At 51.3% G+C, this 24,221-nt stretch overlaps 1 protein-coding gene across 1 annotated transcript in view; it reads left to right on the forward strand.

Annotated features, from left to right (window-relative positions):
- The first annotated feature begins 13,968 nt into the window (after positions 1-13,968).
- FOXO1 (forkhead box O1) overlaps positions 13,969-24,221 on the forward strand; it is a 65,656-nt gene continuing 55,403 nt past the window's right edge. The window contains exon 1 of the mRNA XM_075046325.1: positions 13,969-14,635. Within this exon, the coding sequence (XP_074902426.1) occupies positions 14,018-14,635 (618 nt within the window). The 5' untranslated portion in view covers positions 13,969-14,017. The remainder of the gene's footprint in view (positions 14,636-24,221) is intronic.

The following is a 24,221-nucleotide window of genomic DNA, read 5'->3' on the forward strand; positions in this document are numbered from 1 at the left end:
GGGTCTGCGTGTGCCAGAGTTTCAGCTCATGGGTTATCACAGAGCATTTTCTGCTTCATTATTTTCATAGTCTTTGTAAGAATTCCCTATTTTTACCCTCAGCTCTTGCTTACTGAGTTAAAGGCATGCACTCGCAGAGGATGTTCATCCGTGGCGTTCACCCCAGGTTACCTGGACGGCTGCCTGAGAGCCTTCATGTTTGTTCTTACCTTCATGTGCCCTTGTCCCATGGTGTAGCTTCTCTCAGAGAAACCTGGCCTCTGACCCTAGCATTGCTCCTCCATTCCTGTGAACAGTTTTATGGTTTGCATGTCCGAGGCTGCGTTCTGCTTTTCTAACTATCTAGTTCACAAATACTCAGTGCTGAAACGATCCTCTAACTCTGAGCCGACCATGAGATGCTGTGTGGAGCAAAAGCAGGTTCGCTCTTCAAAACCTTTCCTGCTGCCTCTTGGTGCAGCATCACTTAGTGAATCAGTGTCTCACTTCTAACGGTGAAGAGGCCCATTCATAGTCACGATGATGTTTCTGGCACTGAACATAGCTGTCTTCTGAAAAGTCTCTCCTGCTCCTCTTTAATCTTTCCCTTTTTGACTGTGCGGGTTGTGCATGCTCTGCTTCTCAGGAGGTACTAGAAGCCCTTGTATGAAGACTCTTGTGAAAAGGTTTTGCTTCTTTTAAATGAAAGAGATCTTTAGAGAGCCAGACGCTGCTAGTGTGTGTTTCTTTCCATGCTTTAGACAGTCTTCCATGCCATTTTCTGCGAGCTCATTCTCGGTGCTTCTTGCCGGTGTCTCCCTGGACCCTTAGTTTGCATCCCCTTTCTGCACACACTGCTTTAAAGTATTTCTTCCTACCTGCACGAAAAGACAAAGAAATCCTCTCACCATGGTCGGTGCATTCCCAAGATGTTTCAACACCCTGGAATCCCTGGTTGCTGCTGCGAGGTTCCCGCTCCGCTGGTCGCCCTGCCGCCCCATCGCTCTTTGCCCCCCCCCCTTCTGATCTGAAATCAGCGTTCTCTGCTGGTAGATAAGGTGAGCCCTGCGGCAGAGCGGCTAACGAAGACGAGTCTTTCTTATAATAACAGGTTAACAGGTAAAGAGAGCAATCTGAGAGGGGGAAATCTACCTTACCCTGTAGTACCAGTACCAGCTGACTCCATCTACAGCTCTTCCAAACAAGAATATTCTGGTCTCCTAAAGGCCGCTGGTAATTCTGACTAAAATCCGTGCAGGGGGACCAGATTTTAAAGTCCTTGTCAATCTTCTCTCCCTTTACACTGACACCAGCCCATTTTCAGGTCAACGTATTCATTTTTAAGTTGCTATTAAGTCTACAACACTGGCATGGCATTTTGAAGTAAATTCAGTAGCAGGGGTTGAACGGTGCTCACAGATTACTAATTTATGTAGCTTTTATCAAAGCGAAGTACAAAGATGCTTTTAAATAATAGTCTTTTTTTAATACCATCAATACTATTATTACACGGTACTATCAAACATACAATTTTACATTTAGCTGTGGATTTATTTTACAGAAAAGAAGATGGTTTGCAGTTCCAGCTGAAGATCTTTCTGATTAAGAAATGGTGTTGTATATAGCATGGCTGCTGCCTTCGATTTTTTGTCTGGAATGATGCGATTCACCTTTGTATAAAGAAAATATGCACTCCCTCAGTCTTCACTGCCATTGGGCACCTGTAAGTCACCTGAAAACCTAGCAGTTTGTGAAGGTTTTCCATCCAGACTTGAAGCGACGGCGCTAGCCAACACATCGTCTTCAAACACAGAAATTGCCTCAAAAGTATCAGTTGATATTTGATGTGGATTGGATCAAGCGTTTGACAGACCTTAAAAAAAAAGGCAGTTGATTGACAACTGTGAAGGCAGAATACTTTTCTAATACTGCTCTGAGGGAGGGTTTTCTTGGTCAATGTCCTGTCAGTGGTGTGACTGTAAAGTTTGAGCCAGAGCCAAAGCTGACCAACGCTTTTGCTCGTTGACGTGCTCTGATGTTTGATTTTGTGAGGGTTGGGACTACCCTTGGAGAATGAGCACGGGCTAGTGAAGCAGCTGCACGTACCTCTAGCAGCCCGCAGGAAGCGTGGGCTTTGCACCCAGCTGCAGCGGTGTGCAGGTAACCGGTGCCCAGGTCAGCGCTGGCTCCTCCACGTCGGTCCCATCAAGTCGAGACAGAGGGCTGCTCAGCTCTCCTGGCTTTCAGGCCGGCCTTGGGCAAGTGAACTTTCTCTGCCTGTTTTTCTTCCTCAACTACAAATGGCGCTGAAGGTGGTTGGCAAGGACCTAAGCGTTAAGTTTTAGAGTCATGGCAGGTGAACCTTACCCACACGTTGAACTGCTAAAAGAAGCTGCACGCAGGCTCTTAAAGGCCAGTCTCCCCAGAAGCCTTGGCCAGCACAAAGACGACTTGAAAGCCGCTCTTCCACCTTATGACTGGGAAGATTGCAGGTACTTTCCCCTTTGCCTGGAGATATTGTTAGAAGGCAGCAGAGGCCCGTTTTACCGCCATAACAAGTTAATTAACTCCATTTTCCCCCAACTAAGCTGAGCAAAGGTTTTATGCAAGCCACATGCACTATATTGAGAAACAGGGCTTTTCTCCCACGTTCTCGCTGTGCCCGCAGTGATATGGCTAACAAAAGCTGTTGTCTTCTCAAAAGGAAAATCATACTTCTGAATTGTTTCCAACAGCCTGGGTTGCTCTTTTGGTTTCTAACTAAACTCGCTGCATTAGAAGAAATCCCCGTCGCGAATTGCCTGCTTCCCTCACCAAGCCCTTGTGAATCATCCACGAGGGAACAACACGGCACTGCTACCGCGGTGAGCGCAGCAGCTGCCAGGCTGCTCTCCTGCCTGCTGCAAGACGATGCCCAACACGAGCATCCAACAGCTTTCGTGGGTCATTCGTATGACTACCAAAATTTTTGGCCTTTTTTCACCCCCGTTGATTCAAACAAGTTACGCCACCAAGGTTTTGCAAAAGAGGTTTCCAGATACTTTTTCATAGCAGGGTTGCCTGTGACAAGAAGTGTAAAAAGCCTCTGCAAATCAGGAAACTTACTCTGTGGTGCAGTCAGTATAGGAAAAAGTTCACTCGCCACTTTTTGTGCTTGGCTCTGCCGGTGCAGATTGAACATCTCACAGCTTCTATTCCTGCAAAGCACTCTCAAAATATTTGTCACAGACTGCTTTTGCTCGAAATCTACAGGAGCAGAGCAAGCTGTGCAACACAGCATGCCAGCGTGCTTGTGAAAAATCCCTTCTGGATGCCTGTCACTGCTCTGCTTAGCATTTACCTTTGCACTCGCTATAGCCATTTTCTTGACCTTGTGTTTACCTCCATGGCATTTACCCACTTCCTTGCTGAGCTGCAGATCTCGTTGGCTGGCTCAGACATCGCTGCACATGCAGCAATCTGTCAGCTAGACAGTAACCCCACTGAGGAAGGGATGTGCTGATTTCATCTGACATTGGCACATGAATTTGATTAAAATATCAAAGACAGAATCCATTGACGTAGGTGTTTTTGAAGACCCGTTTGCACGACTTCACAGACGTTACTCAAATAGATGGTTCTGATCACCATAAGAAAATCCTGGGTTTGATGATGGAGGAGGAGTCGCTACCCATGCTGTAACAGCGGTGCTTGGGATGAAGAGTTGTGTAATCGGTGTGCCAGTGCTCCACAGCTGATGTTTTGCAAACCATCCATCTGGCCGCTGAGCTACTCTGGCTGCTGCTTTCACAGCACCAGCAACCACTGAGTCTCCTTTCTCACCTGCGGCTGGATCAAGCTGAAAACCAAGGAGTGGACGAAGCTGCTCTGGGTGACTGCTTCTGCAGGGACTTTCCTCTGGGCTGGGTTAGGCTTGACCCTGGAGAAAGAAGAATCGAGGAGAAAGATTATAATGCAAACCCATAATGCTGCAAAACTGCAGTAGGGCAAAGACCTATTCCTGAAGATCTGTCAGAAAAGCAAACAAAAATGAGAGCTGTTCTGGTGAGTCAGAAATATTTGGCCATCACTGTCTGCAAACTACAACCTTTGCTAACCAGTCAGCTACTGAGAAATTCAACGTACTCAACGGTGAGTCTTACGCTCATCTCCCCTCTCAGCTACCAGATACTGATAGCTTTGTAGGAACATGGTGCCATCTTTTTGGGCTCCTTCACCCTTGTCCTCTCTCTCTCTTGTCTTCTCCTTTTCTTATCTCAGCAGTTAGCCCCATTCTTGAGCTGCCTTCGCACCCTTCACAGAGGACGACTGAACTTCGCCGCCTTCACTCTTTCTCCCTCTCTTGAGGCTGCTGGTTGTTCAGCCCTGGTTCAAGTTGGTGCCCGGGAGGGGTCTGAATGATGTAGGTGCCAACGCTGTAAAACAAGAAGTGTACAATGCAGTTATTGTCCGTTGGTCAGCCTCCAGGGTGACAAAGCTGGAGACTCTTGGTGACACACCAAGCCATCTCCACAGCCTTGGGGCTCTGGGGAGGGCAAGTCCTTTCCTCGCCTCTGTGCTTTTTGGCAGGCTGGGGCATGGAGCCTGCCTGGTTTGGGGGACCGACTTTGGACGGGTTACACGCTGCTGTGCTGGATTTCGAGTGTTGCGCTGGAGAAGGCTGTACATCTGCTTCACACCCGAAGTGCCCCTCTGCAGGTGGCGGGGGGGAGGAAGGGTCTAGACAGCATCAGAGCGGTGCCTGTGTTTGCACTCCTGATTCAGTTCCAATACTAAAAAAGCCCCTCATTAGGTTCACATGATGGAGCAGCAAAGAAAGTGCCTATTTATGGAGGCTGAGGAGAATCCACAGAGATGTGGGTTGCTGTTATTTGTCTGAATGGTGCCTCCTGACATCACGAGTGGCTGGAAAGCCTTGTTCAGGAACGACAGAGAAGGCAGCTCTGCCTGGTGGTGTCAAAGCCTTAACACAACACTTCCAGCATCTAGAATTGCATTTCTTGTCTCTCATGGTAGAAGTCTTATTTTGTGAAGTTTCATGTGCAGAGAGGGTAATGCTTTTTGAGTCTTGTGAGAAAAGTGTGCTCCTTGCTTGTTTGCAAAGCAACTTTTCAACCACACCACGGTGATTTTACAAAGAGTATGATTAGGTGTATATGTAGAAAAGAAGAAAAACAGCTGTAAGAAAATGTTTCACTAAAAAAAAAATTGTAGGAAGATACCAGCTGAAGGGAAGACACATCTGGCAGATCTGGAAAAGTAACTGAATTTCCTGTAATGTAAAAATGCAGTTTTGCAACAAAACTATACAAGGCTCAAGTTTTTAACAAACCAACATACATTAAGGAATTTTTTAAAATTCATTTTTGTGCCTTGTCCATTTTATTTTGACTCCCGAGTCCTTCTTTAAGGGTGTATCCAAACAGCGGCCATCGCTGCTGGGTCCTCCTGGGCGGAACGCTAGCAAGAAACGCTGAGGGTGCCGTGGCATTTATTCAGGTGGGTCAAGGAGAGAGCAGCTGGCTGCTCTGATATACCACTTCAGCAGGAGCTGTCAGGCCCTGGCAGCCCTGAGCCCGTCAGTCGATGCGCTGTGCCTGGCCGGCCGGGACGGAGCACTGCCGGGCGAGGGCTCCTCGGCCAACTCCAAACCTTGTGTCTTTCTGCAGCACCGCCAGGCTTTGCTGGAAACATCGCGGGGAAGCACAGCCCGGGGGTGCTTCTTCTGGACTTGTGGGTGCTGCAGGGCAACGTTGTAAGGATTAAAGGGAAAGGAAACCCTGTCTGGCTGCTGCACGGCAGCAGAAAGCGAGGCGCGGGGCCAGCTTTGCACCACACGCTCGCCCGGGTGAACCTCACTGCGGCGTAGACGTTGGAAACGCAAAATTACATCCGACTGCACCAGGGGCAGGAGCTCTGGATCCATTCGCCCTTGAAGCCTCCGCAAGGCACGCGGCGGTGGGGACGCGCGTGCGGCCGGGGCGAGCTCTCTGGGAGACGCACGCAGCCCTGCCCTGGGCACCCGCCGAGGTTGCCCCTTGTCCCTTGGAGGCACAGCTCTGGGACGACAGTCCTTCTGTGCCTGTTAAGTATTCTTGTGGGTGCTTTGTTTTGCAAAAGCTCCAATTTGGAGTGCTTTGATACACATCCTCTTTCTTCATACGCTGCCCAAGTCTCATTTCTCTCCTTGTTTCGTGCTCATTTTCCTCCTTTCTATTTTTTCCTTTCCTTTCTTGCTGTTTTTTCCCTTGTTGTGACTTCCTTATCTCCTCCCACCCTTTCCTTCTTCTCTTTTTTGTCTCCGCTCACCCTTTCCCTTCTGCCCCTTCGTTGCATTTCCCATCCTCTGGTGGCTCTGGCACCCATCGGAGAGGACGAGGCATCCCCGTGAGTCTGTGCCTCAGCGAACCGATCCCCGCCCCAGCAAAGAGGGGATACCGGAGAGTCCAGCTGCTGTCTGAGACTCCACTTTGTTTTTCGTTTGCTTTGGGGGTTTTGGAGTTTTTGTTGCAAGCTGCTTCATCAGCCAGTGAGGTTGGTACCCACAGCTGGAGCAGAGTGAAAGTGGGTGGCTTTCAGGGAGCCACTGCTGATTTCTTTGCAGCTGCAGCAGCATTTCTGTAACGTGTGGGAGGACGCATCTGAGCAGCCCCACCATTTACCCCTTTGCACCCGATGCTTTTCTTCGCCTCGAGCCCCCTCCTAAACCTGATCGGAGATCCCCTTCTCCTTCTCGGATAAAAAGAGAAGCCACCAAGCTGCCACCCGCCATGTGCCTTCCTATTACCGACCACATGGCACGAGCTCGTCTGGTCCTGGTCGAGGTTCACTCTTCAGGGCTTGGAAGATGCAAATGTAAAATTGAAACTACTGGTTGCTCTTCTTATCTCTTTCGGGGCCGGTACGTGGTGCGCCTCTGCCTTTAGGCACAACCTGCTGCTGGGACCTTGCTGGTTTCAGTTTCATCGGTATGTGCTCCTCGCAGGCCAGGCGTAAGCAAGGTTTGCATTTGCAGCACCAGATCTGAAAGCAGTTAAACTGTTAACTAACCGGGTTGTAATGGGCAGACATTTCTTATACCCATTTTACAGGGAGGTTAAAAAAAAAAAAAGGCACAGAGTTACTGTGTTTCACAGGAAGAAAAGGAGTGTAGCCGCTTGGGGTTGTCATCCTTCTGCTGCGGATATTTACGCCGTGGACAGTATTTGTACGCTACAAACTTTACCTATTGAGCATCCTGCCCAAACACTGCCTTCTATAATGTGTTTGTTAGTCACCAGCAGCGTAGGAATATATGCATATATGTCAAAACACCGTCTTACTATTATTGTCTAGCCATGTTTGCATCTATATAAATCTAGCATAAAATGTATATAACGATACCATGCATATGCATTTGTGTAGCATATACATAATGCACTCATTTGTATGCAAATACAGTTGTATACATATATAAATACGCTTTTCAAGCATGAATTCAACAATGGAAAAAAACCCATTTGTTTTTAAAAGTAAGCCCTTATTATGCCACAGCCTCCATGCTGATTCTGGCTAAAAATTATTTTTCTCCTTGATGACAGGTAGCTATCAGTTTTCCAGTGAAACAAAGGAAAAGAAGATGAAATAGGTGTCAAGCATTGCATTGTACCATGCCATGAATTTTCCTTCCTACAGGCTGAAGAGAAACCACTGAATTATACCGTAACTGTCAAGCGTCCTGTTTTTAGTTTGTTGCTCAAACACAATAAAATTATTTAATATACAAAAGCTATCATGCGAAGCCAGTCAGTTTTTCCTCCAGCAACATATCAAGGAAAACAAGACATGAGAAACGCACCTGAAAATGTTGAAACATTGACCGTAGGATGTGGGAGAATATTTGTAATAGATCATATTTACGACAAAACAGAAACTCAACACCCTGGAAAACATACACACCACTTGAACTGTGTTTACTTCCAGGCGCATTGGCCTTCGCATAAAGGTGGGCCGGGTGATTCAGCTGAATCTGAAACCTAATAAACTCTTGCCTTCTGTTTTTACATCACAGCCAGGGATTGCACGTGACACATTAAAAACAGATTATCGCTACATAGACACTACCTTTGGGGTTTATCATATCGATCCTGGTAAGGATCATTTCTTGGGCGTATTTGTGCTTCAGTCTTTCACTTACAGATGCATATTCGTGGGTGCGAGAGGATGTATGCTCAAATGGGAGGTCTTGAGCCTGGATTGTGAGTCGAGAGATGGGTTTGTGTCAAACGTGTTCGTTAGTTTACCTTCTTCTGTTTAGGAAACGTGGGAGCAGACTGTGGTTCTCAGCAATGTGTGCCTCGTTTGAGCTCATTCAGTGAATATGGTTTTGTCCAAATGCTAAGTAATAGCCACACTTACTAGGAATTTGAGCTGCATTAATTGCATCAAGCAGTAAAGTCATATTATTGTTTCTTTTCTTTGACTGGAAAAACATACGAGCGTTTCTGACATGAGCTCTTGCACAAGGAAATTTAAAATTAAATTCTGATTCCTTCAAATAGTGCAACTTAGAAATGGTTTCCATGAAACCTCGCCCTCAAATCTTAATTGTTTACATTTTTGCAGATGCTGAGGACAAATGAGGTATGAACAACATCAAAGGAAATTGTCCAAAAATACATAGTAAATATTTTTACTAGCTATTTTTAATTAAAAAAATCTTTTTTTTACTAAATCATTCTTTAATTTATTTAACTAAATATTTATTGCGGCATTTCTTTTAAGCCAGGGTGGTCCAACCGCAGGAGCCACTAGGTCTGCACCAAGATTTTGGGAGCCCACCCCCCCAGCAGCTCCATCTCCCAGTCTGGGGAGCAGAACCCCACCTTCACCCCTCTTGGCGGCTCCCTTTCGCCCTTCCTCCTGGCAGCGGTGGCCTCCGAGCCCCGCGGCCGCTCCCCGCCACTGAAGCTGCTGTAGAGAAATTGGGGAAGGGGGAGAGGGTTTGCTGTGGGCTGTCGCTGTCCGGTTTGGAGACTCGCTGTGGATTGCTGGCAGTGAAGAAGAGGAGGAGGAGGGGGAAGAAGAGGAGGAGGATGCAGCAGCTGCTGCAAGACCCCCGGTCGCAGCATCCCCGCTCCCTGCGGCAGGTGGTGAGGAGGTGAAGGAGAAGGCGTTTGGCTCTTTGGGCGGCTCTCCCACCATCAGCCATGGCTCCCCACCTCCTCTGAGAAGAAGGGTGGGCTGCCTGCAGGCTTTCTGGAGGCTGGAGCTGCACCACACTGCGAGGACCTGGCCGTTCTCGACTCCGAAATATGTCCAGTGAGGCGGGCAGCCGGCGCGTGGCCCTAACTTCAGCCGTACAGATGTCAGTCTGGGAGGACCTTGCTGCCTCTGTGGGGAGCACTCAGGATTGTCCTCTGCGTGTACCAGGAGATGGACCTGAGACAAGGTAATGTCAAACCCCTCACCAGCAAGTACCCTGACAACTCCTTGGTGATATGGATTTTTTTTAAGCCTAAGGACCGGGTCTTGGTAGACCTGGCTTCAAAGTCTATCTCTGCCCATGCGTCCTCTGTGAGGACTCTGCACATCATGTGAGTTCACGGTGGCCCGGTTCCCCCCCCCGCAAAGTGGGTCTGATCATTTGGCCATCTCTCCGCAGTGCCCGGTTAGCCTGTTAGCCCAATGCTCTGCAGCACGGCCTTTTTCTTACTGCGGAGCTCAGGAGGGCTGCAGCCCTCCTGGGGGGTCTAGGTGCTAGTGTACACTGGATAACGAGAAAAAAAGTCCAAGTTTGTGCCAGGCAAGGCTGCGTGCCGCTTGTTTTGCTCGAGCAAGTGGTCCCTTAAGATCAGCATCGTCCTGCCCATCAGTTCTGGCTTACCAGGCCACCGGACGCTTCTGGAGCCCTGAAAATCCCGGGGATGCGATGGCAAGGGAATAGATGAGGTGTTTCCCACGTGCTATAAAACGGGATGGGTGGGATTTGCTGGCCTGAAGGCAGCTGGCTGGAAGCGAGCGCGAACTGCTCGGAGCGAGAGCCTGGCATCCCCGCGGCCGGTCAACTCTGCCACCTGGGGTGGTGAATCACCCGTGGGGGGGGACGTGTTTCCCTCCATCGGCCACGGAGTGACCCTGGATGTGACACCCGCCTCTCCCCGGGCCAGCCGGACTCCGACCGGCAGCGGGTGCCGCTGCGCGAGGCGGGAGGCGAAGGGCAGGATGGAAAGGGAGCGGGGGCATTAGCACCGCCAAATTGTGGCAAGGGATTAGCAGATCCTTAAATTCCCTCTGTGGCTCGTGTGGGAGAGACGCGCAGTCCCGGGAGGTTAACTCACAGCGGTGACGTTAAGCGCCTGCTCCGAAATGCGCTGCGGAGGGACTGCCTCTCTGCGGTGGCTGTGTAAGGAGCCCCAGCCCGGCTGGGAGAGCTTCAGACACCTTCGACTCCCTTAGCTGGGCAGTGCGAATGACCCGTCCACCTGGGACGTCTCCAAATCTGGCTGGGGGGGGCCCTCAGTCACCCTGGGCCCGGCAGGGAGGTGATCGAGGTGCCACGCCACCCTTCCCATACCCTGGCTCCGCGGAAACACGGACTGCGAACTGAAGGCGATCCCTTCTGAGAGACGTGGGAGTAAACTGGAGGTGCTGGACTCCCCCAGCCTTCCTCAGAAAATAACCTTTCTCCCAGCTCTTACGGTACCAGGCGCAAACTGGTGTTTCATGGTTGCTTTTTGTTCTGTTAGAAGGTTTGTACTCTCTCGCCGCGCACATACATGTAGAAAAAAGAGCTGTACGCAGAGTACAAGTGCTTTCAACTTCATATAGTCTCCTGCTGAATTTGATCAAAACCTCAGAAAGTGAATTATACAGGCAGCAGTAAAAAGACAGTACAGATCCTTTATTTTGGCTGCCTCGAACCCAGATTATGAATAGAAGGCTCCGCTTTATTCCAGTGATGATAAAAGGCAATCTTCAGGTCTTTAATTTGAAAAAAAAATACCAGTCGATGCTAAGGATGATAGGAGATATTGTACTGTAGAGGAGTGGAAAACGGGAGCAGGAGTAGGAGTAGAGAAATGAAAAGGTGGAGTGTAGGAGGAGGGCCGTGGGAGTAGAAAATGAATTGTGGTGCATCCATCAGCATTTCGGCATTGTGGGAGATGAGATAAACTTAACGCTGTCATTTGTAGATGCGGTAACATTTCTTGTGCTGAGCCGTCGCTGTGCTGAGCTGTTTTAGGAGGAGGAAGCCCCCCTTCAGCTGCCGAACGGGCGGTTTTGTTCACGGCAACGTGTCCTGAGGGTGGTCAAAGGTGTTGGGGGGCCGCGGGCAAGCGGTGCCGGCGGGGTTAGGGCACGTGGCCGGCGTGACCCTTGTGTCGTGCGTGGCGTGTGTGTCACTTCGTTGCTTTGACTCTAAAATCGGTTGACGTGGAAGGATTCCTTCCTTTCGGAAGGACTCACTCACCCAGGCGGTTCCGCCGAAGTCAGGGCAGACTGCCTGGATTACTCATCCCAGGAAAGCGAGCAGCATCGTCTCGTCGGCCTCCATCCCTCCTCCAGCCCCCAGCAGACCTGGGCCCAGCCGATCGCGTGCAATAGGCAAAATCCCCGCGGCAGAGCTAAGCCCTGCCTGTTGCGTTGTGAGTCATGGGGCCCCGCTTGCCGGGCAAACGCAGCGTTTTGAAGGCTCTAGTTCTATCGCTCTCTACCTCCGTGTCCCTCACCCTTCGCCGCAAACTGCTGTCTGTATCCCCTGCTCGGTTTTGAGCTGCGAGACCAGCGGCGACGTGGGGCACAGACGTGGTGGCAGAGCCCTGCCAAGACGGTGGGGCGGGTGACAGCAATGCCATGCGGGGCCAAGAAAGGGCCACACAACCCCTCCCCTGCAGAGCGAGCTGGGCTGGACCACGAACACACCAGGGCTTCCGAAAATCCCCCAGCAGTAGCTTTCTTCCCAGTTTTCACAGCTGGCACCTGACAGAGGAAAGCTGATTTTTTTTTTTCAACATCTGCGTATACCAATAGAGGCCAGGGAATAACATCCCTACTTTTGACAAAGTGAAAAAGGAAGGAGTGCAAGATTTTTAAAAAAATCCTTAGAAGAAAGCCTGGGTAATAAATCCATTTCCTCTAGCAGGATGGGTGCCAGTCTGGCTCTTAAGGTTTTTTTTTTCCCTCAGACACCAAGGAAAGAAAAAGAAAATGTTTCACTGTTCTCAGGCACTTCTTTTGTTTTGGCTCCCATTTAAGCACGTCCAGTCGCCGCGCGTCCCTGGCTGCTTCTCACCATTATATAATCTCTGCTTCTCCAAGGCAGGGTGCTCTCCCTTATTGCAGGGCAACTACTGTAGCCGAGTTTTGTAACGCAGCCGGATAAAGCTGTTCCAAGCTGAAACGTGGCATGCAAGTTATTAGCTTGAACTGGGACTATGTTGCCTTTTTTTTTTAACTGAAAAAAAAATAAAGGGGGGGTGTGTGTGTCTAAATTCCGTGGGCTAAACAGTATAAATTTGTGGGTTGAATCCCTTAAAGGGTTTGTAAAACACAGAAATGACTTAAAGGCAAAGCAAGTCTGAAATTTGACGAGCAGCCAACCTAAAATAAGGTATAATCACCTTTGGCATTTGGGAAAAGAAACATGACAAAACCAGTGCCTTAAAATTCGACCAGTTACTATGCACTTATGCATATGTCGCGCTAACTATGTAGTTAGGTGTCATTGCGTGTCTTAGAAAGTGTTTTCATAATAGGCAGCGTGTGTATGTAGATGTATGATCCGTCACCGAATTAAACGCTGTGGGCCTAGATCCAGTCTTAGGCTCTCTCTCCTTCATTATTGTTACTCATTTTCAGAAAGTATTTTTATGGGAACAATGAACCACATTTAGACGACATTAACGCCCGCTGCCTTCACGCGGAGCGGAGGGAAGAGTAGCAGGTTTGCCGGCTCAACGGGGACAGTTCCCCCCTCCGCTGGTTCTCTGGCAGGCACCGCCGGCTGCCGCGGCTGGTTGCGAATTTTGTGACTTCTAAGCCGCGCCTGAGGAGCGTCTTTTACAAGCGCTCCTGCCACCGAACACGAAGCAGATTTTCTAAAAAGTAGGGTTTGCCAGCTTGAACGAGGCGTTGAGTCGTGCCTCGTCCCCGGGATCGCTTCCCCAGCGTGAGCGAACGTCTCGCTTTTAGCTGTAGTCAGAACCGCACTTCTGCGTTGCCTTGAGGCGCATCTCCGCACGTTTCGGGGCTCGGGGGGCTGAGGCGGTGGGTCCTCCACCCGCCGCCTCCGCGGGGCGGGGGGGGCACAAGCCCCTCTCAGCCGGGGGGCCTCGGGCTTTGCGGGGAAGCGCACCGAGTCCGCCTCGGAGCCGACCGAGGACGGGAATGGCCCCGCGCCGCCGAGCCTGCCCGCGGCGTCGGGCACCAGCTCCCCGTACGAAGACCCCCACCGCCGCCCGGCCCCCCCCCCGCTGCAGCCGGGGGATGCGTCGTCCGAAGGGCGCCGAGGGCCCGGCGGGGCGGGGGAGCCCCGGCACCCGAGCCCGGGGCTGCGGGGGGCACGGCGGGGGGGGGCGGCGGGCACGGCGCTTCTCACACCGCCGCCGCCGGAAAACAAAACCCACCCAGAAACGGCACGGGGGGCACCGGCACCCTCCTGCCAAACCGGCCCCGCGGCGGGAGGCGGGCGGGCGGCGCGGCGCTGCCATTGGCGCGGAGCGGGCCGTCCCTCCCCGCCGGGAGGAGGAGGAGGAGGAGGAGGAGGAAGGCTGGAGGCGGGCCCGCGCGGGGCGGTCGCTCCAGTCGGTGCGCGCCGGGCGGCCGGGTCGCTGCTGCTGCTGCCGCCGCTGCCGCGGAGGGAAGGAGGGCGGGCGGGCGGGCGGGCAGGGAGCCCGGAGCCGGGCAGGGGCAGGGCGGCGGGGCCGGAGCCGTGAGGGGAGTTGGCGGCCGCGCCGTCGGGGCCGCGCCGGTCCGCGCCCGGAGCCCGCATGGGGCGGCGGCGCTGAGCCCAGCCGCCCCGCTCCTGCCGCCGCCGCGCTCCCGCCCCGGCCCCGCCATGGCCGAGGCACCGCAGCTGGTGGACATCGACCCCGACTTCGAGCCGCTGCCGCGGCCCCGCTCCTGCACCTGGCCCCTGCCGCGGCCGGAGTTCAACCCCCCCAGCTCGGCCACCTCCAGCCCGGCGCCGTCGTGCGGCGGGCAGCCCGAGGGGGCGGCCGGGGCCGCGGCCGGGACCGGGGCCGGGGCCGGGGCCGCCGCCTCGGGGGCGCTCGGCGCCGACTTCATCAGCAACCTCAGCCTGCTGGAGGAGAGCGAGGACTTCGCGCCGCTGCCCCCCGCCGCCGCTCCCCCGGAGGCGGCCGCCTGCCGCTGCGGGGACTTCCCGGCGCCCGAGGCCGGCTGCCGCCTCCACCCGCCGGGGCCGCCGCCGGTGCCGCCGGTGCCGCCGCCCGTGGCCGGTCTCTCGCCGGGCCCCGTGGCCGGGCAGCCCCGCAAGAGCAGCTCGTCGCGCCGCAACGCCTGGGGCAACCTGTCCTACGCGGACCTCATCACCAAGGCCATCGAGAGCTCCCCCGAGAAGCGGCTCACCCTCTCCCAGATCTACGAGTGGATGGTCAAGAGCGTGCCCTACTTCAAGGATAAGGGCGACAGCAACAGCTCGGCCGGCTGGAAGGTGAGGGGCGGGGGTGGGGGGGACGGGGACCGGGACCGGGACGGGACGGGACGCCCCCCGCCCCGTCGGAGTTGGGCTCCGTGCTCGGGGCTGCAGACGCTGCCGCCCGGGCAGGGAACCGCGGCGCTGCCAGCGGCTGGGCCCGCTGCCCACCCCCGGGCCGCCCGCCGCTCCGGCTCCACGCCTTTTTTTTTTTTTTTTTTTTAATTATTATTACTACTATTTTATTTTCTTAAAATTTTACTTTTTCTTCACCCTCAGGGGGAAAAAAAGCGGGTTTGCCCTCCCCCCGGTGAGGCGCAGGAGGGGCCGGGGCCGCCCCCCCCTCCTCCGTTCTCCGCCCCCCCCCCCCCGCCGAAAGCAAAAGTTCACGCCGTGTCACGGCGCCGTCCCCGGGCAAACCCGGCGGCAACGCTGCCGCCTCCCGCTCCCCCGGGGGGGACGGGGGGGCTGCCGGTACCGGCGTTCAACACCCGTGTCGGGGGGTGGGGGGGCGGCCGTGGGGCCCTGCGGAGGCTCCGCCGCGTCCCCTGGGGCTGCCCGGACCCGGGATCGCCGTCGGGCACCGGGGCGAAGTTGGGGCGGGAGGCACAGAAGCAAACATGGATGGGGAAAGAGCGGAGGCAGGACAAGGGTTGCAAAAATACCGTGTGTTTAATGAGTAAGCCGCTGTATTTGTCCTGATGGCTTCGTTAAACTTGGGTCGCGGGAGCGTCTTTCTCCTCTCAGGCGCTGGGACGGTCGGCGGCCGGTGCTGCTCGGAGCCAGGCCGTACGGCCAGCTGCCCGAGGGGCTGCTGGCCCCCGCGGCCCGCGGCCACCCCAGGCGAGGTGGCCCTGGGCCGGGCGTCGAGTGTGGCGTGGGGCTCTGTGGCCACGCCGGCCCTCGCCCACCCGCCGTGGCGGTGGCCGCGCCGGGCCCGTGGTCCCGTCCGGCTCCGCATCCGTCCCCCGGGGGTGGCGAAGGCTGCAAAGGAATCCTCCCGTCCTCCGAGGCCTCCTCCCTGGAGAAAGTGTCACCCACCCATGTCCCCGCTCGCAGCGAGGGCCGAGCGCCTCGTGTCGTGGCCCTGTTGCGTGGGAGCGTGGTCCGAGGAAGCCGCAGCCGTCTGCGTCAAGGCAGAGCCTCCGCCGCCCCGCCAGGGATTAAGCGATGGCAGTAAACGTGTGAGGTGCACGCACCTGGCGCGGCGTCAGCGCGTCCCGGTGCGTTCATCGCTTCGGTCCAGCTGGGGCCAGCCAAACTCTTTGCTTTGCTTCCTAGTATCGGTATTATGTGCCTTTTTTAAAAAAGAGAGTGCGTTCATGTATTTTTAATTGCATAGCTAGGAACGTTTGTTGCATCAGATTTTTGTAAAAAAATTTTTTTTTTTTGGAGGTAAGCAACACCCTGCTAAGGAAACGCAGGGTAATCTTAAAACTCATTTTTAGCTGAAGGCTTTTGAGGCTTTTAATAGTAATTTGTTAGTTTCTGTCGATGTGTTTGACTGAAAAATTTAAAGGATAATTGTCTGAAGACATCTTTCCTGAAAACCCTTAATAGGAGTGAAATGATTGATAGCTGACAACTTTTAAATAAGGTAACTTGTCACTTGAAAACGGTGGAGTTTTTTTTCCAGTGGTATTTCAGTCTCCTTGGAAAAAAGCAAGATGCATCAATTTTAGAATAAGTAAAAGAGAACTGAAAACCAAACAAACCAAAACAAAATCAAAGCAAAGAACTCCCAAATTCAAGCGAGCAACTAAGAAACTCTGCTAGCTGTGTAACTTGTTAGGTGCTTCCTATTTTACTGCTGCTCTTCCTGTGGTGCTTCAGCGAGTAAGAAGTCACGCACCCCTCCCTCTGACGGAGCTCTTCCTCTGCCCCCGTGCCCCTCCGAGAGACGGAGAGCCGTTGCCGGTATGTTTTTTGGCTGTGGTACCCTCTGGTAGGGTGCAGTAGGTGCCCTGCCATGGCTAGCGGGTAAATACACGTGCGCTCTCCTGCCGTAATTGGGTGGTTACCCTGTTCTGCACTGGACACGCGTTGCCCTAATCCCTTCTTTTGGCCGTGTCACTGCCAGGCTGCTCAGAAAGCTACACGCTTGCAGCTTGTGCCACTTCGGCCAGATAAGTGCAACGTTTCTTAAATGCATTTTCAAGTTTAGTTGCTGGCAGCCACTGGGTGTCAATGCCGTAACTGCTCTGGTCGAGGCGTGCAGCCTGTTGCCTTGTTTCTCACCGTTTATCCGCGGCTCAGCTTGAGTGAGGATTATTTTTATTTTTCGGGTTGGGAGCTGCCGGTGTGCCGCTGCTCTGGGGGCCGGGGACCCGCCGTCGGTGCGGGCGCGGGGCTGGGAGTGAAGCCGGACTCAGCCGAGGGCCCTGGCAGAGGAGGAGCATCGCTGGGCGAGGAGCACAGATCGGTAGTGGCCGACTTCTCTGCTGACAGGGAGCGCGGGTTTGCGTTGGGGCCGGGAGTGCGTTCCGTGCCGGTGTTTCGCAGTCTGAGAAAGAGAGGGTGGGTGGTGGTTTGGTTTTTTTTTTCCTCCACTGCCCTTAAATAAAGCTTCGAGGCACTTCATCTTGTAGGAGTTTGCATGTTTGTAAGCGCAACAAGGTACGTTTCAAATTACACACAAAACCTATGAAATACACAGGAACTTAAAAAGAATGTGCGCTTTCTGCATAGTACTAAGGCTGTGTTTCTCACCCAGAAGATGAGGGCTAACTGCTCTGATGCTTGTGAACATGCACCGCTCTGATTTAATATCTGATGCGAAGCTGCTTTTTCACTTTTTGCTGAATAAAGAAGCTGAATGGTGTCAACATTATCTGTTAGGAGCTCAAAATAGCATCCAAGTTCTTCCGAATAAAAACAGCTTTTTAAATAAGGGGAGAAGCCATAGGTAGTAACATGAAATTATCAGTAGTAGCTTATTAGGGTAGTTAAAGTTGTTCTCAGTTATATGTACAAAGCAGTTTATTCCAGACTTTCCTAGCAGAAACTCTGCTTTATGAACAAAGCCCCCGTTGAACTCTCGGGAGCAAAGTCCGCAGGACCCCTGCACAGTGGCTACCTTGACGGAAGGAAGCGCTGGAGATGTGCTCTGCCAGACCCGCTGTATTGTTGGTTGTGAACGAGTGCCGATAGCGACCGGCGTTGCTCAGAGAAGGCTGAAGCAAGAACGAGATCTGTTTCAGAGATAACAAAAGAAATTGTTGTGAAAGTTGTATGGAAGAACAAAACTTCTATCCTAGTTGTAGTCAAGTGAAAGCAACCTTTTCCCTTACCTGTGCTAGTGGGAGGCACCGGGCTTAAGACAGTCTAGAGTCCTCCAAGAACTTCACTGCAACTGTAGGTAACTCTTCCTTTACTCCAATCTGATAGCCTTTGGGCTAATCATCATACGTAAAATATAAAACATCTCTGGGATGAGCGTATTTCTTGATGTCTTTGCTTTATGGCAAGATGGTTGAGATTTATCATAAAGGAGCTATCACAGTTAAGAAGCTTCCTTGAACGGTCTCATCCTTTTAACCTGCGTTTGAAAATGGGTTCAAATCAAAAGCTGTAATTTTTCTTAAACAGAAAACACAGAGTTTTGGTGGCACTCACCTGGAGGTGGATGTGTTAATTTTTTCGCAGTGGCAGGTGTTAAGAGCACGTGGGCATTTACACCTCCTCCACTTCTAGTCCCAAGGAAACGTGATCCCCTAAATTTATTTGTTGCCATTGCCAAAGGAATGAGAATAGCTGATACCTAGCTGCAGAAGGATGAATGGGTGTAAGCCTGAAAGCCCAAGGACAAAACAGCCATGGGACGGGTGCTTTGGGTGCCCCTACTGTAGGAGTGCTCGGTGGTCATGACTCTGTTCTGTAGTAAATTGGTCTCCATGCACAACAAATTCTGGGTAGTGGTGTATTTGATTCGAAAGCCACACGTAGCCTGAAGTGTTTGAAGGACTTTGAGAAATCAAGAATAATCTTCAGAGGGGTTGTCCAAAACTTTTGATTCTAGATGAGTGAACAATTTAAATCGCGGAAATTTGTACAATTTATTAAAAGTGAAATGAGTATATCTTTGTGAGGTTTTTATCACACTTTTTTTTTTTTTCTGCGTGGAACTATCACAATTGAAGATTACCTTGAAGAATTGCTGTGTATTCCCTCAGTCCTGGTTGCATACTGGGCATTTACCTCTGTGCCTTTAGATGCTTCCCTGGGTGATTTGGGGTCCCCCTAGCATCACGCGTTGTATTATATGTACATACAGCACACACGCATGCATATACCAGTGTGTATGGTTGGTTTTCTCTTTCTGGGTTCTGCCAGGCTGAACGCTATGACAGTCACACTTTTTCACATGTGGCACCAGTAGTAGCCTCACCAGCTGGAAGCTGGAGTTGCATCTGCTCTGCCCTGACGCCCGATCTCGGCAAGGCCAGTTCCAGCCTCTGCCCACCCCGTTGGGAGTTTTACTCTTTAGTGGCTGACATAGCTGCTCACTGCCCCTAAAAAAAGGTCCTCCGAGGCAGCCGTCGTCTGCGAGTCACCAGCTTGTGTGTCACTTCGCTTCAGGTATGAAAGCTCAGCTTAATCTTTGGAGGTGCAAGGTGCTCTCCTCGCCCGTGCCCGAATAACTCATGGCGAAGCTGAGCGGCAGTGCCGGCCCTTAACTGTCTGTTCCTTTTAAACGTAATTGTTTCTCCTTTTGCGTTTGCCCTTTGGACCTTGGCCCTTGCTTGAAGGACAAAGCCCATTCTGACCTCAAACCTGTATGTGGCAGCCCTGTTTTTGGGGGGGCGTGCGGGCTTCCCTGGCCCCGTCCCACAGGCAGGTCGCCTCCGGGAGGGACTGAGCCGCCTCGCAGCAGCTGGGGCCGGTGCGGTGCGTCCCAGCCTTCATCCGTGGTTTTGAGCTTCCCATCAGGGCCTGGAATGACGCGTTGGAAATACTCTTGGTTTTCTTTGCCCATTTTCTATCTGCTGTGATGTCTGTTCAGTTACTCGTATGATTATAGGTAAGATGAAACACCAAAACAGAACGCCTGAGTGGCTTTGTGTACTGACGTAATGAACTAAGTTTTCCTGAATTGCCTGACTTTAAAGAACTTCAATACAAAAACGAGGTAACTGCTCCCTTTGCCACCGTACTCCTTACGACACACTCGGCTGCTTCCTTAGTATCATTATTTTTGTATCACTTAGACGATTTCACAAGTTGTCGGTGAAGTTGGCGGTTCAGGGAACTGGGGCTTTTGCTGCCTGGGATGGAAAGGGGAAGCAGTGTGGTACAAGGGGATAAAGATGTTTAGGTAGGCTATGTGAGGTTTGTTGTTTGTTTTGGTTTTTTGTTTTGTTTTTTTTTTTTTTTAAATACACTGATCAACAATAAAATAGGCAATTTTTTTTGGTGCTTTAGGTTTTTTATAAGACTCCAGAAATGATGTACTCTTGAGATGTCTGTTCAGACTTTTTTCAGTTTCCAAAGCATAATACTGCCTAAATATGTGCTCCTCTGTTTACACAACTGGTGAATATTTTGTAAAATGAGTGCTTGGCTTTTGGAACAAAAATGCTGATACATTTCGCAGCCACAGATTTGTGAAATATGTAGGGCTGTGGCTACAGAGATTCATCCTTCAGCCCCTTCTGTTTTGGGAGAAAGTTTGTATATGAAACAAGGTTTTCTAATGAAAATGAGTTTATAACCTTGAGTAATGAATGCTGAAGTAAGACACAGTGAAGATACCTGGTAAATAGTTTATTGTTTTCCTGTTCCAGAAGTATGTAGAAGATGGATATATTTACTTTATTGTCAACTCGTATGAAGAAGAAACTTCAAATTCACTGATGCTGGCTGCAGCTAGTCATAGTTAAGCATATGGCAGTGCATACTAATATTTTAATGAATTTTGTAGCGTTTTGTTTGTAAGTCTGGTTGCCAAAATGGGTTTTAAATACTGGGGAAACACTGTTCTTCGTGATGATAGGCTGCACTTCAGAAGTAAAGCATGCCCGGGGAGGAGTCACGTTTTGAAGAACATCATCTCTGCTGCTCCACAGAGAGGTTCAGCATGAACTAAATTGATCTCTGAGGACAAGCGCTATTCACATTTAGGTGTTATTTCTAAATATACATAGTAAATGTTATTCACGTGCGTTCGTCAAGCAAAGGTGCTTCATTCCTGTACTGTAGTTTGTGATACGCAGACATCTTACGTTAGCAGCGCAGCAGCTGTTTCGCAAAGTTTCTTGGTAGGTCTCCATTCCGAATGGATGAGGTGGAGGAATAAAATGAACAAAGTCAGCTGCTTTTACTGGATTGATGATTATCTGCTAAGACTTCATTAGGCCTCATGCTTGTGCTAGATTTCAATAGTGGATACCGATCTTTACCAGATGACTTAAAATAATACCCAAGGAGGCAAACGTATTTAGTTTTGAAGCACTTCTGCAGTAAATGATGAAGATTTAACAATGCTTTGCTTTGTGGTATGTGGATGGGACCAGAAGTGGCTAGGTTTAAAAATGTAGTCACCGAAAACCTCCTGGGACCCTTGACGGCTGCCGCATGAGACAGGAGATTAGAAATTTGCTGGAGGAGCGGAGAGCACACTCGATTTGCTCAGACAGCTTACTGTTGTTAAAGGCATCTTGCACCACTGCACGGTATCAATGATGTTATAGTTCTGTTTGAAAATACGTCTTATTCTAGAGTTAATTAAACTTAAAGGTACAAGTCTTCTCTTGTTCTAGCCTTAGAAACCTAATTTTTGGGAATGCTAGGAATCCATGCAGCTGGAAGTGCGTTCAGTCCCGTTGCCGCTTCAAGCCAGCGTGCCAGGGATGGCTGCGACTGCATTTCTAAGCAGCCCGTGTTTCTCCCGGTGCTTTGCTGGTGTGTTAGCTGCAGCCCAGGCGCACGTTGGTGGGAGCACGTGGGGCTCCGTTTGCATTTTGTCAAGGCTGGTTTTGTTGCTTAGGTCTAAGGGGTGTGTAAGTTCTGGGGCCTGGCATGTGCGTGCTTGAGAGAACGTGCTGTGTATGTGTGGGACACGCTCTCTAAAATAGTACATATTCAGACTTCAATTTGGATTGATTGCCGACAAAGTGCTTGCAAGCAGAGGCGCCCTTAACCCATAGTGTTTGCCGGCTAAGTTATATCTCCTAGCTATGCTTTGTAATACGGAAGAGCTCTTATTTACTTAGCATCTTCATTTTTTTTTGGAATCTCTTACTGTTCAGAGGCCACTTCGTGCCAGGCCTCCATGCTTCTCCTGCGTCAGGATGCGAAGGGTGAAGTGGGCTGCTCTCCGCGTCTTGGGTGTTGCGTCTCCCTCTAGAAGCGTTGGAGACACCCTCCCCCTTTCCATGTAGTCAGCACCAGAGTGAAATCTTCATCATGCGCAGAAATTGGGAAATCAAAAACTTTTTTCTACGAAGCGAGCGGCGTGCACACGTGAAGGAATTGTCCTTGTAAGCAGCCTCTGTGCTCCGCATGGCAGCTGCGGTTCTGGGAAGAGTTGAAGGCTCGTGAAGAGAGGAGATGCCGAGGGCAGGCGCTGGCCGGCGAGGCGGACCCACAGCCCCGCAGCTGGGTGCCAGGGCACCACCGCTCTCCTGCTCCGCTGTCGGAGTTGCAGAGGAGGAGGGAGGCAAGTGAGCAAAAGTGCTGCGTCTGGGAGGGCCCTGCGCCGCTGCTGTTCACCCGGAGCTGCTCTTCAGTCGCCGGGCTGGAGCCGCTACCTGTGTGCGGGCTGATGCCCTGGCTGCCCCGCTGCCCTTTCTGCTGCCAGATCCACCTTCGGGCAATCCCTGTTCTTGCTGAGGGTCCCTGCTTTGACGCTGCAGTGGTTTGTGCCTCCTGGCATGGGCAGAACTTGTGACTGGTTTGTTTAGATGCTGACCTATTTAAATTTATACACTTTGATTTGAGTTTGATTTGTTTTCCTTCCCCCCCCCCCTTTTTCTCATTTTGGCAGTTACCGCGAGCGGGCAGTAGAGGGTCTTTGACTTTGCTTTTTTTTGGGAAGGGGAGCTCTGGGGCTTTGGGATACAGACATTCATTTTGTAGAAGAAAATTGAAGTGAAAATTGCATGCTTCCCCCCCGCTTCCTCAACAAGGGCTGTATGTGTAGTTCAGAATATGGGCTCCAATCGTCCAAATACTGTCGGCAGTCTTGCTTGCAGTGCGAAGGTAGCAACTTCTTCAGTTTTCTTATGCTTAACTCCAGAAACTGTGACGTGGGTGGAGTTTCACTTACCCATCACTGACTTAAACTACGCAGTTAGATAAGACTGAAGCAACGTGCTATAAATGTGGTGACTTGTTAGACCGCATTTATTGTGCAAATGAGTTTGCATCCCGCAAGATCAGCAGAAACGCTTAATGTTTGCCTGGATGGAAATTAATTAAAATTTGGCGACTGAAATTAAAGGAATGGATGTGTTGCCCATTGTGTTATGAAGCTGCCTTTTAGTTCCCACAGTGGGAATTAGCGCAGTTGCAAATGTTTTTTTGGCATGTGTGAGTTTCAAGTCCGAGTTGGTGCTAAGCTCTGGCATCTGTAGCCTTCTCAGGTTTAGACAAAACTTGTTTCACTTTGTCTGCTGCCCTTTAATATGTGTTAAATGTATTTGAAGCCACTAACAGGAATAAGGGTACTAACAATCCAAAAATACACTGTGGTGGTGGTGGGGGAGGCTGATTTGCTTGTAGCTTGCATTTGCTTAAAACTGATTCGAGTTAATCTGCTAATTTGGACGTGATTGTTAGAATAAAAAAAAAAAAAAAGTACCTGTGCCGTACATATCTCAGATACATACCCAGATTTAAATTTTGATTGCCAAAAGCATACTTACAGACTGAGAGATCTTTAGTGTTTGCCAACTAAATTATATCTTATAGCGATGCTTTGCAATATATAGAAACTCCTAATTAGATATTCAAAAAATGAAGATGCTGTTATTCAGAGATGCTTCATAGCAGGCCTCCGCAGTTCTCCCCTGTCAGGATGTGAAAGGATTATGCGCTCTGTGCTCCTGCTTGCTGTTAACGTGTTGATTTCTCTTTCCAAAAATACTCTCTTCAAATGTGAACCTTCAAATTAAATGTAATTATTTGCAACCCCCACAGCCCCTTCTCCCAGAAAACCTGGCTCTGAAGGCACCCTGGCAGCGCGCTGAGGGAAGAGGGATTATTCCTGCTGTTGTCTCCCCTCTGGAAAGGCATAATTAGCAGGTGTAATTTGTAACTGTTTGGTTAGTCTCCCTCTTCTTTCCTTTTCGCCCCCTTCGCCCGCAGCAGTGCCCTGCGAGGCTCCAGCATCGGAGCGCTGGGGGGCCGGGGCGGGGGGCTGCTCCCGGCTGCCCCCAGCAGCATTCTCTGGATGGAAGCGTGGGATGGCATCAGGAGGTGGGGAGGTGTGAGCTGGCAGCTTTTTGGGAAAGCCTGCCTTCTGCTCCGGTGCTGGCAGGGTGCTGCTGCCCCAGTTCCTCTGGGCGTCGGAGCCGTGACCCAGCGGCTGCTCCGTACCGGAGCCGAGCCCGCTGGCGGGGGGGTCCTGCCGAAACGCTGCCGTCCGTTGGGCTCGGCTGTGGGT

This window comes from Buteo buteo, chromosome 14 (assembly GCF_964188355.1).
Source record: "Buteo buteo chromosome 14, bButBut1.hap1.1, whole genome shotgun sequence".
NCBI classification, from domain to species: domain Eukaryota; kingdom Metazoa; phylum Chordata; class Aves; order Accipitriformes; family Accipitridae; genus Buteo; species Buteo buteo.